We start from the raw sequence: 20,393 nt of genomic DNA on the forward strand, positions 1-20,393 counted from the left end.
ACATAGCCATACTATATGCTATGGTGGTTCATAATAGAATTATTATTATAATCAAAGGAACAGAGTGAAGAATTACACAATAATTTCAATAAACCAAAGGATGTTTTGGACTTGAGTTTCTCCAACAGCAGCCATTTAGGCTGCACAGCAAGAAACATTTGAAATCCCATAATGTATCTGGGATACAATATGGATACTTAAAATGCAAGAAAATCCACTGTACATTTAATATGCCCTTATATGTCTAAGTAGCTCTTTGAATTCTGTCCCAGATATACATATTTTTATATAAACATTTGCAAAGAGACATTGCAATTACTTGAGCGATAAGCAGTTCTTCACACTTTTGTGCCTGTTTTTCAATCACAGATGAATACTGTTTTTCAATGGTTTCTTTGCGTTGCTGAACCGTAGACTGCAGTAAGGCCTGAAACAAAGATACAGCAGATTGGTATAAATGGAGAAGACAGTCAGCCTGTGACTATAAATGCATGCAAATAGAATTTGGTATCAAAGTACACCCACAGATATGTACAATTTCTAAGGCAAATGTTAATATTAGTCTAATGCAAGTTTTATATTTCTGCTAACAGAATTACATTCTTGCTTCTCATGTTCCTTTTTAGAATCTTACATTCGAAAGACTGGTAACAGATAGGGAAGGTGAGTAGTGCTGTTAAACAGATCCAATTCAGTGGGACCACACAAGACGAAATGCTTATGTGAGCCATGGAGGCGGGGGGGGGGGGGAGCCAGACATATTTCCCTGGCTGACAAAACTCCACATCCTCTCAGCACACACTGTTAGATCCCATGGGCCAAGCATGATCTTCACAACCACAAGTAAAAACAGATGGAAATTATGAGTTATTTGAAAACATAGAAGCAATGCCCCCAAAATAGTTCATGCACCAACTTGAAGAGATCAGACATCAGAACTGTGAACATTAAGAAAGTGCCCCCCCAATAAACCCCACCAACATGCTAAAACAGCAGTATGACGCAAGCAGAATTGGAGTCATACCAGGCTCAGGTAAGCAAAGAAGGAGGGGGAAGGAAGCAGCCTTTGAAAAGGGTTATAAGAGAAGCAAGCTCATATTATGCCCAGCAATTTCCTTTAGTTGATTGCTAGTCTTAGCTCTGTCTCATCCTTCCTGCAGTGGCACCGTCTAATTCAAATTCTAATACCATATGCTATTTACATTATTCCTTTAAAACGGATGTTCTATCCACACAAAAGATATAACACTATGGTTAAATAGGCAACATAATGTTTAAATAAGTTTGACTGAACTATTTGCAATTACAATTATGCTAAAAGAGGCTTATTTTATAAAAAGCAGATCCTTGGCATGCACAGACAGCCAGGCAAGCAAGCACAGCATTCCAAATCTAAAATAGATTTTTGGTTTTGAAAAATAAAATATGTATTTGGTGGAAAGCATTAAGCAAGATGATGCATATATGCAAACAGCCTAGAACAACAAAAAACCACACTAGCCATTGGCATTTTCCAATTACCTGTCTCAGCAAATGCTGTTAATACACCTATTTGCTGCCTTTTAGCACTGTACTTGCCTCTCATACCCATACAGTGGTACTTGCAGGCTTTGACAATGTACTCACCAGGGCAACTAATTACTTCAGTTACAATGAGGTTCTCAGGTTTTGCAATTTTTGCGGCTTATCATCTCGAATTCAGAAGGTGAGGAGACAGGGCAAGAGCCAATCTCTCTGTAGGTTACCTGTAGTTATTTTATCAATGCTAATCAACTAAGCAGGGAACCAAGATGGAAAAAAGCTAAATTGTTTTTAAGTACCAAATCTCTTTCCATCAACAACCCTTGAAGTCAATGAGAGAATGGATAGTCTGTTTCCTAACTTAAGGGATTACTAATTCAGGCTAGCAGTTAAATGATAACCATTCTCTGTAAGGGTTTATTTTTATTATTTCTAAGGAAAAGCTTAAAAGCCACCTTGCTGCTGAAGGTCATTGATAACACTCAGTGTTATCAAAAGTAAGCAGCACTGCTTTCGTAAGTGAGCACCACTGAGCTTAGTGGTAAGTTCCTTCATATGCATAAGACTGGATTGATGCCACATACAAATGGTAGTCCTTAGGGTGCTGCACGATTCCTCCATGAAAAACTGCAATTCTTCTTTCAATATGGTAATAAAATCTGGTAGCCAGAAAGTTAAAACAGGCATCTTACTAGCCAAAATACACATTTCCCTACACTGTAACGTTCACGTCAAATAACAACAATGTAGGTGTTTAATATTTGAGCATATATAAAGCACATATATTTCTATGTAAAAAAGAACAGTCAAGCATTTGAAGGGAAGTAGGAGATAAAAAGCTGTAGAATGACCAATGTCAAATGTTTAGCAACTTGCAAAACGTCTGACAACACAATCCTATATATGTCTACTCAGAAGTAACAAAGCATTGAATTATATAACTCCGTCAATTTCACCAGTTAATGGGTGTGCCTGCTAGTCACATAAAGTAATGGTTAACAGTTTACAGTAAATGCATTGATCTCTTTCTCCTCTCTGCTAGCAAGTGGGAACAGCAAGCCTTGGGTAAGTGTTACATCAAAACCAGAGTTCATGGTTTGTTTCACTTTAAGCAAACTGTGATCTAAAGCCAAAGTTAGTTGTTTTTTTACCAACAGTGGGGTTTTTTTTGGTTAAGTAAACCACAATCCCTGGTTTGAAGTGGAAAGGAACGAAGCAGGAGCAATCTGTGTGCTTACAAAAAGCCATGATATGGATATGCAGTCAATATCCACAATTAAAATGCATATAATTTTGTTGCATTATCATGATAGGACTGGGCTTCACAGTTGGCTAGTAGAAACCAGTGCTTGGCTACAAAGCCCAACTGTAATACTAGGTACTTGCAGCACATCTTTTTTCAGTAAAAATTAAACTTAGTTTTTCAAACACCAACATTCTTAGAGCAAACAAGCTTAGGGTAAACCTCTTAAGAGGTGTTTTGTTTTGCCAATTCAGAGCTATACAGTGCTACCTATAGTTACGAACTTAACTCATTCCGGAGGTCCGTTCTTAACCTGAAACTGTTCTTAATTAGAGGCTTGCTTTCGCTAATGGGGCCTCTTGCTGCTGTTGCGCCGCCGGCATACAATTTCTGTTCTCATCCTGTGGCAAAGTTCTCAACTCAAGGTAACTATTTGAAGTTAGCGGAGTTTGTATCCTGAAGCGTTTGTAACTTGAGGTATCAGTGTATAGATTTCAAACCAAGCTAAACATGGGTAGTGCTATCTAACAGGAATATTATTAAAATTAATAATAATAATAATAATAATAATTACAATAATTTATTTATTTATACCCCGCCCATCTGGCTGAGTTTCCCCAGCCACTCTGGGCGGCTTCCAACAGAATATTAAAATACAATAGTCTATTAAACATTAAAAGCTTCCCTAAACAGGGCTGCCTTCAGATGTCTTCTAAAAGTCTGGTAGTTGTTGTTCTCTTTGACATCTGGTGGGAGGGCGTTCCACAGGGCAGGTGCCACTACTGAGAAGGCCCTCTGCCTGGTTCCCTGTAACTTGGCTTCTTGCAGGGGGGGAACCGCCAGAAGGCCCTCGGCACTGGACCTCCATGTCCATGCAGAATGATGGGGATGGAGACGCTCCTTCAGATATACAGGACCGAGGCCGTTTAGGGCTTTAAAGGTCAGCAACAACACTTTGAATTGTGCTCGGAAACATACTCGGAGCCAGTGTAGGTCTTTCAAGACCGGGGTTATGTGGTCTCGGCGGCCGTTCCCAATCACTGGTCTAGCTGCCGCATTCTGGATTAGTTGTAGTTTCGAGGTCACCTTCAAAGGTAGCCCCACGTAGAGTACCTTGCAGTAGTCCAAGCAGGAGATAACCAGAGCATGCACTACTCTGGCGAGGCAGTCTGTGGGCAGGTAGGGGCTCAGCCTCCGTACCAGATGGAGCTGCCCTGGACACAGAATTCACCTGCACCTCCATGGACAACTGTGAGTCAGAATGACTCTCAGGCTGCACACCTGGTCCTTCAGGGGCACAGTTACCCCATTCAGGACCAGGGGGTCCTCCGCACCTGCCCGCCTCCTGTCCCCTCAAAACAGTAGTTCTGTCTTGTCAGGATTCAACCTCAATACAGTGGTACCTCGGGTGACATACGCTTCAGGTTACATACGCTTCAGGTTACAGACTCTGCTAACCCAGAAATATTTTTTTAAAAAAATAATTTTTATTAAATTTCAGATTACCAAATTAAACACATCAAACCAATTAAACCAAATTATAACAATACATATCATGTAATCCAATTGTTTTCCAAATTATAATTTTTTGTGGAGGATACCCATGCTTCTTGATCGGCAGGAGTCCAATCCTCGAATATTTGTGCTGCTTTCATCTTAAGAATGATATTTCCAGTCCCCTCTTCTCAATCTTTGTCGTTACTCATTTTCCTTTTCATTCACCTCCGAGTTGCTCCGCAAGTGGGTTGAAAAAAAAAACTGTCTTATTTGTGTTTCTGTGTGGGCTTTGTACTGCTCTCTCATAAATCACTCTCATCCAATAGTCCAGGCATTTCCGCTCGAGCAAGCAATCGCCATCTTGTCGTTCTGATGAAATACAGTCTAAAAGCTCGCTCTTTAGCTTTCCCGACCTGTTGCATCATAAATTAGTCTTTTTCCAGGAGGGCTGCCCCTTCCAGTTCGCAATCTCATCGAAAGTAATAAATCTTCGGCTCGCCCTCCCCAAGACCAAACCTCCTGCAACACAGGTCTCGTATCAAATCTCCATTCTTGCTGCATCACAGGAGAGCCCTTCTTCTTTCCAAATCCTTCACAGAGTAAAACCTTTAAGTTCATATTATTCCCACGCAATTCATTTTTAGTCCCATTTGCAATTAGTTGCTGTGACGGATCTGTGAGGGAGGGTTATTAGGTAATCACATAGAGCAAAAAAATAAAAAGTCGTTCCTCCCCCCTTTCATTTCCATTGCATTCCATTCCATTCCACATACTATGTCTGTAGTACTTTGATGTAATCTTCCGTCTCAGTCTTCTTCATTTCAGTGGTAAAATTGTTAGCAGATAAGAACCTCCTGCCTCTCTTGAAGCATGCACATTATCTTTCACCATTTTTTTTCCTTTTAAGTAACGCAACTAGTTTCGCACCTGGAAGCAGCTTCGGAGGAGTTCCGAGGCCCGCCGAGGGTTGTGCACCCAGTGCCTCACCCCCTCCTTCTTCCGAACTCGGGGGTGATTTATGGCAACAGCGGGTGAAAACTGCATCTCTCCCCCCTGGAGAGATTGATTTACTCCCCATAATCAGCCTCTAATTACCTCGTGCAGGCTGGATAGATGTTAATATCCGCCATCTTCCAAGGCGCCCCTAGTGCCCCCCCCCCCGCTAACCCAGAAATAGTACCTCGGGTTAATAACTTTGCTTCAGGATAAGAACAGAAATCGTGCTCCGGTGGCGCAGCAGCAGCAAGAGGCCCTATTAGCTAAAGTGGTGCTTCAGGTTAAGAACAGTTTCACGTTAAGAACGGACCTCCAGAACGAATTAAGTACTTAACCCGAGGTACCACTGTATACCCTAACCAATGATACTCCAATTTTATTTTTATTTCAGTTATTTATTGAAACATTTTAACCCATCTTCTGATTTAAAATTTCCAAGGTAGCTTTCAAGAACCAATTAAAGGAAGGGCAAAGTAAGAGAAGTATATTTTTTTAAAAGCAGCACACACCTAGAATAGATCAGGTGTCTTAAGGTGTCCAAATGCATAGCAAACAAAAGGACAACTTTTTAAAATACACAGCAATTTATTGAATGAAGATTTGTTAGATGACAGTAATTTTTTATAAATCGCAAAAAAGGCACTGGGAGATTATTTTGAATTAAATCTTGATAATGGAACCAAGCTGCAAACAGTATGGGATGCCAGTAAGGCAGCTATGAGGGGACTGCTTATCCAACAAAACTCAACCAAGAAGAAATTAAGGGAAAAGAAAAAAAAGGAAATATTGGGTGAAATATTAGAGAAAGAAAAAGAATTAATAAAAAAACCAAATAAGGAGACAGTTAAGCAGGCAATTAAATTATTACAAACACAATATTTAATGATGATTAATGAGGAAATAGCGTGGAAAATTAGAAGGATGAAACAAAAGTACTTTGGACATGCCAACAAGCCAGGGAAACTGCTGGCATGGCAAATGAGGAAAAGTGAGCAAAAAAATTATATAAATAAGATAAAATCCAATGGCAAAGTCACAGATAAACCAAAGAAAATAAGGGAAGCCTTCATGAAATATTTTACTGAATACTGAAAAGAAGTTGTTGATGGGCGAATATATAAAAAGTAGTAACCTTCCAAAAAGAAAAGAAAAACTGACATTATTTAATGCTGAAATAACAGTGCAGGAATTTTTAGAAGCAATAAATCAAGTAAAGACAGGTAAATCTCCAGGACTAGATAGAATCTCAGCAAAGTATTATAAAAAATTAAGTGAACAGCTTGTGGTTCCCTTAAAGGACATGATGAATGAGATTTTAAAAACGGAGGAAGTCCCAAAAAGATGGAAAGAGGAATATATAACATTAATCCTAAAACAAGATTCAGAGATAATTTTAGTTAAAAATCATAGGCCCATTTCATTATTAAATAGTGATACAAACTGTTTGCATATATTTTAGCCAACAGAAGGATTTTTTTTTTGGAAGAATATACACATTAAGATCAGGCAGAATTTCTCCCAGGTAGACAAATGAAAGATAATATTAGGAATGTTTTAAACATAATAGAATACCTGGAAGTTCGAAATTAAAAACAAGCTGCATTGATGTTTATAGATGTAGAAAAAGCATTTGATAATGTTTCTTGGGACTTTATGAAAAAGTCCTTGAAGAAATGGAATTTGGAGAAAAATTTAATAAGGGAATCCAAGCTATATATTCAGAACAGAATGCAAAACTAATTATTAATCAGGTGATAACAAAGCAATGTAAAATACAAAAAGCAACCAGACAAGGATGTCTATTATCACCACTCTTGTTCATTCTGGTCCTGGAGGTTTTAGCAAGAAATATTAGAGCTGACAAAGATGTGGCAGGAATAAGAATAAAGAAAAGTGAGTATAAATTGAAAGCTTTTGCAGGTGATTTGATTACTGTAGAAGATCCAAAGTATTCTCTCCCTAGGGTAATAGAAAAAATTCAAAGTTTAGACAGGTGGCAGGTTTTAAACTTAATAAAAATAAAACTAAATTGTTAGTCAAAAATCTTAAAGAAAGGAAGGAGCTATCAGAATCTATAGACATAGAAATCCATAAAAAGGTAAAATATTTGGGAATATGGTTGACGAAAAAGAATCACAATATCTACAAAGATAATTATGGAAAAAATTGGAATGAAATAAAAAAAGTGTCTACAAATATGGAACAGGATGAATCTTTCCATTTTAGGAAGAATTGCAGCAATTAAAATTAATGTACTACCAAAAATGTTCCTCTTTCAGACAATACCGATAATAAGTTATAATGTCTGTTTCAAAAAATGGCAAAAAGGTATTTCATAATTTATCTGGAGTGGAAAAAGACCAAGTATTAAGCATAAAATACTTACTAAAATTTAAAAGAAAGAGGAGACTTTTCCCTTCCAGATTTTAAAATTTATTATGAAGCAGCATGATTCAGGATTGGATCAAATTGGAAAAAGAAGAGGCAATAGAGTAGGAAGGACATACTTGTGGTATGAGAAAGCAAAGGATAAAAGGATTCCACAATCATATAATAAGAAATCTTTAATAAAGGTATGGGAAAAATATAAATAATTATTGGAATCCAAAACCCTGTGGTGGTTATCACCCACTGAAGCATTATCAGTTAAAATGTAAACAATGAAAGGAATATGGCTAACAGATAGAGATTTACTAACAGAACAAGAAGGAAAGTTAAAATTGAAAGATCATGATGAGATAAAGGAACATCTTCAGAGCTCGTTGCACCACAGGCAATTAAATGAAATCTTCAAAGAAGACAAGAGATGATTCACTTACACAGTTTCTAAATTCCAAAAGGATATTATAGACAATCATTCCAAATCATTAAAGAAGGCGTACAATATACTGTTGGAATGGGAAACTAAAGATGAAGAAGTTAAATCAGTATTGATTAAGTGGGCCCAGGATTTAGGTCATAATATACAATTCGTGGGAGGACACAGAGCTTCCTGATTTACAGCAGAAATTAGTAGCTCTATCTCTGGGGATATGTCTAGGAAAAAGAAGCGACCGGCCTCATCTCCACAAGTGAGCCCACAGCAGAAGAGAAAGCAGAGTAAAATGGATGATTTTGTAAGAGCACAGAACTCAGAACCTACTACATCAAATAGAACTCATTCCTAATTGTCTTTGATGAAGACCCCCCCGATGGTCCCAGCAATTCAGATAACACCGTCGTTGCCGGGAAATCGGGAAAATGCTGCAACTCAACCCCGAGAACAACAACACCGTGCATATCCTAAGAACGGTTGCATCACTACCAAACCAGTGGGAGAGCTGATAACAATTTCCCCTCCACAATGAAGCCAAGCCAGCTATGGAACGTGCAGCTTTAACATTATCTCATGGAACATAGCGGGTTGGGCCAACAAACTAGGGGATGAGCCATTTCATGAATATATAACGTGTTTTGACATAATAATGCTACAGGAAACTTGGGCAACAAACAACATAGTTCTTGACGGCCACCATGCCTATGAAATCAAGGCCTCTAAACCGCTCGGAAGGGGACGACCGAGGAGGGGCCTAGTAACCCTGGTTTCCACTCAATTGGCATCACAGGTTACTGAGTGCTCAGTTTTCGAGCAGCTGGCACTGGGGATCACTTTGCATCTGGAATCCAAGAGTGTCATTCTTGTTTCAGCTTATAGCCCACCATATACAGTGCAAACACAGATAGAGAGCATGTGGCGTAAATTCCATAGTTTCCTTTATTCCCTACAAATTAAGTACCCCGGATCGCCATTTTACCTAATGGGAGATATGAATGCCAGAATAGGCTCAAATGATGATAGCCTGGAAATAAAATTCCTAATATTAAGAGATCTAAAGGAAAATAGCGCCCTCTTTCTAAACCCACCCCCTCGCAGACATTCGAAAGATTGTCAAATCAACTATGCTGGCTTCTGCCTGGCTTTTTTACAAATAAGTCTTGACCTCATCATTGCTAATGGGGCGCTCCCCGGGGACAGAGAAGGCGAGTACACATTCATAAATACAAATGGAGTCAGCACGATAGACTACTGTCTCACTAACAGGGAGGCCTTCGATTTCAACATAGATAATAGGACTGAAAGCAACCACCTACCTCTAATCATCTCCACTACTGGCCAAAATTCAGTTCAGCGCTCTTACATAGAACATGAGGAAATAGATAAAGCAAATGATCTAGCATTGCGTAGAAAAAAATGGACACCTGAGATAGCAATTGCAGTTGAGAATAGATTGAATTCACAAACTGCAATTAAGTTAAGATCAATTATAATAAACAATTTATGAAAAGATTCCTCCCTGACGGCTTACGAAGGATGTGGTCTCTGTCAACATAAACTCAGCCGGCAAGCCACGCACTGCTAAAGGGCGCTGTTGGTTTGACCAAGAGTGCCGCACAAAGAAGGAAGCCTTAAGGAACGCTTATTTGGCCTATAGAAACGCTGGACTAAATTACTTACCTCCATCTTATTTCAAAATTTAAAAAGAGTATAAAGCCCTTTTGGCCTCATAAAAAAAGGCAGTCCAAACAAAATTCCTGGTCCCTGCTATTGAATGCCTCACTAAACAATGAAACTAAACTCCTTTGGCAACTGGTCTCCGACTCAATGAAAAATAGTTCTTCAGCCCCCAGCTGTGCCATTCCAGCTCAGGTTTGGGAGAACCACTTCAGAAATATATTTATGGAAAATCCAAACCTCCCTTACAGCTTCCAGGATGTTGACAGGGCAGAATTGTCAGTCCTCCCTCATTGGAGGCCGGTTACTGTGGAGGAAGTCCATACATTAATTGGGAATCTGAAAAGCGGAAAGGCTCCGGGGAAAGACTTTATCCCAGCGGAGCTGATTACATCAAACCAGCACTGGTGGGCTCCACTTCTGGCAGCACTTTTTACGGCAGTAAATAACTCGGGTAAAGTACCATATAGCTGGAAACATACTATAGTAGTCCCAATCTTTAAGAGAGGCCACCCAAATGTACCCTCCAATTATAGGCCAATTACCCTGCTTTCAATAATTGGGAAGCTGTATGCCAGATTCCTCAGTAGAAAACTGACAACTTTTCTAAATGAACATAATATACTATCTGAAGCCCAGGCAGCCTTTCATGAGAACCATTCAACATCAAACCACTGTCTAATGCTGTCCTTCCTAGCCGAGAAATATACCAGGCCTCTACAGGGTAAACTTTTCGTGGCCTTCATGGATCTGAAATCAGCATTGGACTCCATCCCCAGATCCCAGCTATGGTCCAAATTAAATCTGATATTGCAGGACAAACGACTCCTCTTTCTTATAAAAGCCCTGTACAATGGAACCAAACTGCAGGTACGATGCGGTCGACAGGGACAGTTATCAAACAGCATCGAGATGACTGGGGGGGGTGAGACAAGGATGCATTTCGGCCCCCACATTATTTTGTCTATTCTTAAATGACCTAGAAGAGAGCTTAATGGACCCAGATGGACACCTCCCAAAAACAGGAATGAGAAGGACCCCCTTGTTGTTATATGCTGATGACGCGGCCATCATCTCACGTTCCAGACCAGGTTTGAATTATCTGCTGAGGAAATTTTCTGATTACTGTTCTGGAAATGGTTTATCCATTAATTATGAAAAATCTAAAATTTTAATTTTTGAAAGAAGCTTCTCCCGGTGCTGGATGGCCATAACCTTGAACAGATCAAATACTTCAGTTATCTAGGGCTCACATTGCATCATACAGGATCTTGGAAGCACCACTGGCAAACCTCCCTTCAAAAGGTGGAGATCACAAAGCTAGCCATACTCGGATTCTTTTTCACAAAGGGCGGCAAATATGTTCCAGCAGCCGTAAGGGTTTTCAACGCAAAACCCGTTTCCCAACTCCTGTACGCTGCAAATGTCTGGCATAATGGGGACCTGCCAAAGCTAGATAGCTTTCAGGCAAAATTTCTACGATCTCTGCTGCAGGTTCCCAACTGTGTCCCCAACTCCATACTTCTGTTAGAAGCTGGTGAATGCCCAATTTCAATTAAAGCGTGGTGGGCTGCCCTAAAACATTGGCTCAGGATTTCAGTGTTTGATCTAGGGAAGGGTTTCTACCAACACCTGACCAATGAGGAATTTGTCAGCAAATGGCAGAAAACCATGGCTAAAAAAGCCACCTCTATTGGTCTGTCACCACCCCCCAACTGTATTAGCTGGGTTATGAAGGTGCCCTAAAGACGTTAAAGCAAAGATTATGGGATAATGCACACAGTGACTTGCGATCTCGATCACACGCAGTCTGTAGTCTGCTGGCAGTAGGAGTACAATATGGGCATGTCTTTAAGTTAACATCTTACATTAAAAACCTGACAGTACCATACTATCGAAGGCTTTTCACCAAAGCCAGACTAAACGTCTTTCCTTCTGCAGTGTTGGATGGCAGGTTGAGAGGAGTTCCCTACCAGGACAGACTTTGCTGGTGTGCTCAAGACATCAATTCCATAAAATATATTTTGTTGCTTTGTGCAAAATATGAGCAAGCCAGGGCTGAACTGATACTACCCTTGCTGGTACCTTTCCCGGGAAAATCAGAGACTCACTATGTCAGGTTCCTATTGGAAGACCGGACAAAGGCTAGAACATTAGCAGTGGCAAAGTTTTTATTGGTGGTTGCAAGAACCAATGATCCCTATATTCTGAACAAAATGCTTGTTTAACCTGGAGGTAGGCTGTATGAATTGTGTATTGCTTTGTAACGATTTGTTGGGTCTCTGGACCGTAATAAAGATTGATGATGACAATTTGAGGATTGGATAAGGCTTTGGAAAGTGAATTTGAAATTTACAGATTACATATTGTTGAAAGAGAATTACATGAAAATGATGTATAGGTGGTACATCACACCAGTAAAACTGGCAAAAATGTATAAAACACAACAAAAGAACTGCTGTAGGTGTAAAGAAGGGGCAGGCACATTTTACCACATGTGGTGGGATTGCAAGATTATTTTTTAAAAATGGGAAATAATATACAATGAACTGAAAAAAAGGTTTAAAATATCATTTGTTTAAAAATCAGAAGCTTTTTTGTTAGGTATTTTAGGACAAGAGTTGCTGAAAGAAAAACGGACATTATTTATGTAGGCTACAACAGTAGCAAGAATCTTAATAGCACAAAATTGGAAGACCGGAGAAGTACCATCAAAAGAACAACGGCAAGAAAAATTGATGAACTAAGTTAGCAAAGTTAAGGGACAAACTGCGTGAAAAGGACAATAGTGATTTTGAAAAAGAATGGGAACTCTTTACAATATATTTGCAGAAAAAAAAAATATGGACTTGCTGGCAGGGTTTAAATAAACATTTTCAATTTTATTTACAGAGAACAAGAGTGTAACAATGTGATAACATAGTATAATATATAAACAGCAGAATGTAGCATTTGACGTAATAAACCAGAAATGGAAGTTGAGGGACGTCAACAGGGAGGGGTGAAATTGAAAAATGAATGTTTAGTAATGATATTGGATATTTTTATGGGAAAAGAAAATCAATAAAAATTATTTTTTAAAAAATAAAATACACAACAGTTTAGTAACAAATAGATGTCAATTGCAAACCAGTATTAGGCAAACGTTGCAGTTTTAAAGATTTCTTTACCACATACAATCAAAAGAAACATGCTAAAGGTTATCCTGCCCTAATGTAAGTTACCCTAATTTGCATAGGGAAATCTCTGTTCAAACTTTTCCAGAAAACCCACATCATTTATTGTTGTTGTTTAGTCGTTTAGTTGTGTTCGCCTCTACGTGACCCCATGGACCAGAGCATGCCAGGCTCTCCTGTCTTCCATTGCTCCCGCAGTTTGGTCAAACTCATGTTGGTAGCTTCAAGAACACTGTCCAACCATCTCGTCCTCTGCATCATTTATTAGTTATTGATAATAATGATGATGCCACCACAGTATTTTCAATCCCCTCTTTCCCCAGAGCTTCTCTACTATATTTTAATGGTTTCCCTCCTTCTTAAGCTGTTCTTATAGAGTTTTATTCAATGAAAATACTCAGAGTAGGTCCAATGAAATCAGTGGGTCTGATCTGAATGTCACAGTTGGATACAATCCATAATCACTTATGAAGAATATACACAACTAAAATTATTTTTGAAGCCAACTATCATATTTTTTAGTAGTTGCTTGTGTGAAAATGCAGGTGTTGCAGGTGTGAAAGGGGCAGCAGGGTTGCATGTTCAGCTCTCTCCCCGTCCCCAAGTCACGCATCTCCTCCTGACACTGTATTGATGGGCCATAACTTCTGAAGGAGGAAGTCTGTTCAAGGTACGGAAGTTTCACATGGGACTTAGAAGCCTGATTACCCAGGGTTTGTAGCTGCTGCTCTATTAAAATAAAATTTGAGCATTCAAAAGTGTTGTTTTCTCATCTCTAGTGATTGTCCTGGTTCAAAATTTTTGGAATTTACTGTATACCATATCACGGCTATTTAAAAAATTTCATTCTCTAGAAACATTTCTGTGAAAGGCATTGGGTTCTCTTGTGGTTCAGGAAATACAGCGCTGTAAAAGGAAATCACAAATTCGGCAAGGGAAAGGAAAGAATTCTTCAATGTCAAAAAAATGACATTGTGTATTGTAATATTTCAAGCCACAAAACAACTGCCCATCAAGCAAGATTTCTGTAGATCTAAGTGGTGCCCATTTCGTTTAGTAGTAATGCCAAATCCTGTATTTCTGTTCGTAACAGGGGTCTGACAGCTGGCGTCCCTTTTTAAGGAACATGGCTCCCTTTCAAGTGTGTTAGGTTACATCCTTCTGACGTGTAATCCTAATTTCATGGCAACTTCAATTCTGCATCCAAAAATAGAGCAGATAATCATGGACCAATCTCTTAACTCATTCCCACTGATTCCACATACAATAAGACAATTCTCTAGAGCAGACACTCTTAATATTTGACTACTCAGTATTAAATAAATTATTTGAGAATGTTTGTGAACATTATTGCAATTCAGAATAGTAATCCAGAGTAATGGTTTGAATTATATCCTGTTTTGTCATTCAATGCTTCCTTCTTCCAGTTCACTTAATCTCCATTTTATCATAATAAACAGGACAAGAAGGGGACTGAGAAAAATGAAGATTTAATGTTCAAACTGATGGTGGTTGACTAAACTTGGCCCTAGAAAAGGCTCTTAAATTTCCAACTTGGCACAGCCTTCAATAGCTTTGCTGGCTAATCAAAGATACAATTTTGCCAAGTTTTAAATCTTGCACTTTAATCTATAGCTACATGCTGGCTTATAGATCAGGAAAAGAAACTGATAGTTTGATTTGTTGCTCAAGTTAAATAAAAAAGGTCTCCCTCTGATCAATGTGCCAATGTGAAGGAGAAAATGCAGTTATGTTTAATAAAAAATATTAAGTAAAAGACCAACAACTATCAGAGATGGATTTTATTTCTTTCCTCATGGTCTGCCTTTGTCAAAGCTGTATACATGAACTCAACAGTCCTACAAATATTATATGTGGAGGCACAGGTTAGGAGCCATTACAGACTGCACTGTGTCCAGTGTCTCCAGCAATACTATAATGATAAATCCAGGAGCACATCTGGACAAAGTATCTGTTCTTTCAGAGGAATGTGACCCTGCCCAGAAAAGGCCACATGCCCAAATCCCAGGCCCACAAACCCCATCCACACCCACATCCCACCTACAAAGTCCCTAGGAATTCAGCTTCAGCCAATTTGCCCTCATCCCAGCCTACTACTACATCAAAGAACTGCAACCATGTTTTCCAATAAGATGTTGATGTTCATGGCAGCCGCTGATCGTACAAAGGGTGCCATAACCCCTGTGAGTGGTGGTTGACTCTAAGATTTATATGCTAAAGTAATTAGCTCTGCCACTGATCTGCTGGTAGTGAACTCTGGGGTCCAATCTTGGCGACACACATGGATTATTTGAGGATTTAAACTCATAAGACCTCCACAGGTAATCCAAGCTCACATCACAGATTCATACTTTCCGATGCAATGCAATACAAAGATGGAATTGACTTTATTTATTTTATGAACATTTATCTATGCCACCTTTCATGTGCAATAGCAAAGTAGTGTACAAAAAAGTCAAGTAAAACAAAACTGCAGTTCTGAACTAAACAACAGCTTCTGGAACATTTACCATTAGGTTTAAAATAAACCACCTGGTGTTAGTGGCCAGCTAGGGCTCAGAAAGTAAATGAGAGTTCAGCCAATGTCAAAATGGCATCAGTGTAGGCGATAGCCACAATTCTTAGGTGTGAATTATGGGTCGATGCACAGATGGGTTGATGTGGATAATACCAAGTTCTTAAGAGTCCAAGTATTCCCCCCCCCCCCTTTCCTGGCAGACATGAGAATTACAAGAAACACCAAATTCAGGTGAGCTTCCTAAAGATTTGAAGGATTCAAGAAACATAAGCTCTCAGCCATGACAACAAACAAAAAAATGAGGAATTTAAACATGACAGTATTGTGAAATTTCACAAGCTCCTTTTTTACTACTACTACTACTACTAATAATAATAATTTTTAAAAGGAATGTACTAATATAAAGTCAGAAAAAATGCTTTTTTAAAGGGTTTGTGTTACTATGCCCCCACTCCCCCACTGAAAGCAGTATTTCAAGAGCAATCTTAAACTTGGGAGAGGGGGTGTTCAGATGAATCAGTAAGATGTGAGGAATAGAATATACATTTCATATAGGATATGATCCATCCAGTGCCAAGTACTTTTTGATTCCAATAGGAGAGTTAAGCTTAAATCCTTTCCACTGAATTTTATTGAACATGAAGTGCTTATCCACAAACCACAATGCTTTTAAGAAGCTAAAAAATAAAAATAAAAAGAATTTAATATGTCTAAAAATAATTAATATGCCTAATACTTTTATTTTGTTTAAATATTCTACAACTAAATGATTCCAAGCAGTCTGTTGTTTTGTTTTTACTTTTTTTAAAAGGCTACAAAAACTATACCAAAACATATGAGCTGAGCAGTCAGGTATGGAATACATTAATGTTTATACCAGTCTAGAATGCACCATAGATTAATATGCACTGCCTTTCATACTTAAAATGCATAGCAAATAAAAATTCTTAGCAAACCATAATGTTCAAGCAAACCATTAACTGGTCAAACTGCAAAGTACTGGTCAAAGTCATATCATACATGTCAGAATTTACATTTATTGATAGGGATTTTTCCATGCATTTTAAGAGGCCCACAAGCAAATGTCAAAAAAATCTGATACTGCCTGGTAAGCTTGAAGCCTCCACTGAACATTTTTGTTAATCTAATTTTCATCATCTCCTAGTGAAGGAAATTCACCATATCACTGATAAATTTAAATGTCAACAGCTAGAAACATTTCTAATACGTCTTGCAGGACTTCCTAAAACATTAAGAATTATTGGTCAATGGCAACATTCAAAAAAATTCTGACACATTTCTCTGGCACATAGGAAATCATCTGCCTTACACTGAATTAGACTGGTCCACCTACTCCAGTGATTATCACTCTGATCAAGGAAAGCCCTTGTCAGTCAATGTGGGGCAGGGTCTGTGTCTTTCTCTGTCCTATAACAATGCATTCTTTAACTGGAGCTGGTGGGGATTGAATCTAAAAACGTCTGCGTGCAAGACTGAGCAAATGGCCCACATCTCTTGCTGATGAAGGAAATGAGATGATTCTTACATGAAAGCAAACATCAGGGTTATGCATATTTTTTTAAAAAGAACAAAATAGTTCAGGCAAGCTGACATTTTTAGTAAAGTGGGCTGTGAGATAAATAAAAACAAGATGTTCACTTACATTTTCAGAAAGTTTTCCACTCTTACTTGACATGTGACTTAAAACTTTCAGTCATGTTACTTTGAACTTTTAAATATTAGTACAGATAGAATTTCCTTTGGAAAATTCTTTTCAATAATTATTAATGATGGGAACGAAAGCCTTATGTGAAATTGAGTTTTTAAAAATAAATTTAAAAATCCACCCTACACTGTTTTCTGTATGCGCTCAAGGGGGTTTATGCTTACTGGCCCACCAGCCTCAACCCACCTCACACAGCAAGCCTCCTTTGAATCTGAGAGGACTATCAAAAGCTGGGAGTAGGGAAGGAGTAAAAAGAAAGCCCCAAGCTCTTTCTTAATACAAAATATTAATTGAGATGTTCTGTAATACAGTATGGTCACACCACGGGTCTTATATTGATGACTATTGCTTTCAGATTACTAATAATGACTGAAAATAAGAGGAAATAAGAATGGAGTAAGCTTTGTAAGGAAACCAGAAGCCTTCTTACTGGGAATAACTAAAAATCAAATAAATAAGAGAGACTGTAAGCTTTTTCAGTACGCAATAACAGCAGCGAGAGTACTGTTGGCCCAAAAATGGAAACAAGAAGAACTACCGACTTTGGAAGATTGGAGAACAAAACTAATAGACTATGCAGAACTGGACAAATTAACTGGGAAAATCAGATTTCAAAGAGACCACAAGTTTTTGGAGGACTGGGGAAAATTCAGAGAATATTTGAAAACGGTATGTGAGGAACACACAACGCTGTTGTTGTTGTTGTTGTTTAGTCGTTTAGTCGTGTCCGACTCTTCGTGACCCCATGGACCAGAGAACGCCAGGCACCTCTGTCCTCCACTGCCTCCCGCAGTTTGGTCAAACTCATGCTGGTAACCTCGAAAACACTATCCAACCATCTCGTCCTCTGCCGTCCCCTTCTTCTTGTGCCCTCCATCTTTCCCAACATCAGGGTCTTCTCCAGGGAGTCTTCTCTTCTCATGAGGTGGCCAAAGTACTGGAGCCTCAGCTTCACAATCTGTCCTTCCAGTGAGCACTCAGGGTTGATTTCCTTCAGAATGGATAGGTTTGATCTTCTTGCAGTCCATGGGACTCTCAAGAGTCTCCTCCAGCACCATAATTCAAAAGCATCAATTCTTCGGCGATCAGCCTTCTTTATGGTCCAGCTCTCACTTCCATACATCACTACTGGGAAAACCATAGCTTTAACTATACGAACCTTTGTTGGCAAGGTGATGTCTCTACTTCTCAAGATGCTGTCTAGGCCTGTCATTGCCCTTCTCCCAAGAAGCAGGCGTCTTTTAATTTCGTGGCTGCTGTCACCATCTGCAGTGATCATTGAGCCCAAGAAAGTAAAATCTCTCACTACCAACATTTCTTCCCCTTCTATTTGCCAGGAGGTGATGGGACCAGTGGCCATGATCTTCGTTTTTTTGATGTTGAGCTTCAGACCATATTTTGCGCTCTCCTCTTTCACCCTCATTAAAAGGTTCTTTAATTCCTCCTCACTTTCTGCCATCAAGGTTGTGTCATCTGCATATCTGAGGTTGTTGATATTTCTTCCGGCAATCTTAATTCCGGCTAGGGATTCATCCAGCCCCGCCTTTCGCATGATGAATTCTGCATATAAGTTAAATAAGCAGGGAGACAAAATACAGCCTTGTCGTACTCCTTTCCCAATTTTGAACCAATCAGTTGTTCCATATCCAGTTCTAACTGTAGCTTCTTGTCCCACATAGAGATTTCTCAGGAGACAGATGAGGTGATCTGGCACTCCCATTTCTTTAAGAACTTGCCATAGTTTGCCGTGGTTGACGCAGTCAAAGGCTTTTGCATAGTCAATGAAGCAGAAGTAGATGTCTTTCTGGAACTCTCTAGCTTTCTTCATAATCCAGCGCATGTTTGCAATTTGGTCTCTGGTTCCTCTGCCTCTTCTAAATCCAGCTTGCACTTCTGGGAGTTCTCGGTCCACATACTGCTTGAGCCTTCCTTGTATAATTTTAAGCATAACCTTGCTAGCGTGTGAAATGAGTGCAATTGTGCGGTAGTTGGAGCATTCTTTGGCACTGCCCTTCTTTGGGATTGGGATGTAGACTGATGTTCTCCAATCCTCTGGCCACTGCTGAGTTTTCCAAACTTGCTGGCATATTGAGTGTAGCACCTTAACAGCATCATCTTTTAAAATTTTAAATAGTTCAGCTGGAATACCATCACTTCCTTGTTATTTGCAGTGCTTTCTAAGGCCCATTTGACTTCACTTTCCAGGATGTCTGACTCAAGGTCAGCAACCACACTACCTGGGGTATACGAGACATCCATTTCTTTCTGGTATAATTCCTCTGTGTATTCTTGCCACCTCTTCTTGATGTCTTCTGCTTCTGTTAGGTCCTTTCCACTTTTGTCCTTTATTATGGAAATCTTTGTACGAAATGTTCCTTTCATATCTCCAATTTTCTTGAACAGATCTCTGGTTCTTCCCATTCTATTGCTTTCCTCTATTTCTTTGCATTGCTCGTTTAAGAAGGTCTTCTTGTCTCTCCTTGCTATTCTTTGGAAATCTGCATTCAATTTCCTGTATCTTTCACCATCTCCCTCGCATTTTGCTTGCCTTCTCTCCCCCGCTATTTGTAAGGCCTCATTGGACAGCCACTTTGCTTTCTTGCATTTCCTTTTCATTGGGATGGTTTAAAGAAGCTTTGTGAAAAAAATAAGGAATATTGCAAGAATGTAAATGAGTATAAAATATTTTATTGATATGCGATACTACAATTAAGGAATGCGAGGATACAAAATTAATTATGGATGATTGTCAGAGGAGTTGAGGTAAGTTCAATAAGCTAAAATATGTGATGTGATATGTGGTACGAACAGAGATGTTATGGAAAATTTAATAAAAATCTATTAAAAAAAAAAGAAAATAAGAATGGAGGGGACCAAACCAGATTACCAAATATATAACCTACTTTTAGCCTCTTTAAAACTTTCAATAGAATATTATTTACACAGGTACGAGGTACCTGAACAAAAAGTTTGTTTTCTCCTGCTCCAGAGGCTAGGGCTGAACCAATGGCTTCAAGTTACAAGTAAGGAAATTCTAACTAAACATCAAGAAGATCTTTATGTGAGTAAGAGCTGTCTGACATTGAACGGGCTTCCCTGCAAAGAGGTAGACTAGCCTTCCTTGGAAGTTTTAAAGTAGAGATTGGGTGGTCATCTGTCTGGGATGCTTTAGTTGAGATTCTTGCATTGCAGGGGGTTGGACT

At 39.0% G+C, this 20,393-nt stretch overlaps 1 protein-coding gene across 15 annotated transcripts in view; it reads right to left on the minus strand.

Moving 5' to 3' along the window:
* CCDC91 (coiled-coil domain containing 91) overlaps window positions 1-20,393 on the minus strand; it is a 149,346-nt gene that overhangs the window by 69,884 nt on the left and 59,069 nt on the right. For all 15 annotated transcript variants that reach the window (XM_083738771.1, XM_083738770.1, XM_083738768.1 and 12 more), the window contains one exon: window positions 320-427. In XM_083738771.1, coding sequence (XP_083594897.1) covers window positions 320-427 — 108 coding nt within the window. The remainder of the gene's footprint in view (window positions 1-319; window positions 428-20,393) is intronic.

Source organism: Podarcis gaigeae (assembly GCF_964106915.1).
Source record: "Podarcis gaigeae genome assembly, chromosome: 5".
NCBI classification, from domain to species: domain Eukaryota; kingdom Metazoa; phylum Chordata; class Lepidosauria; order Squamata; family Lacertidae; genus Podarcis; species Podarcis gaigeae.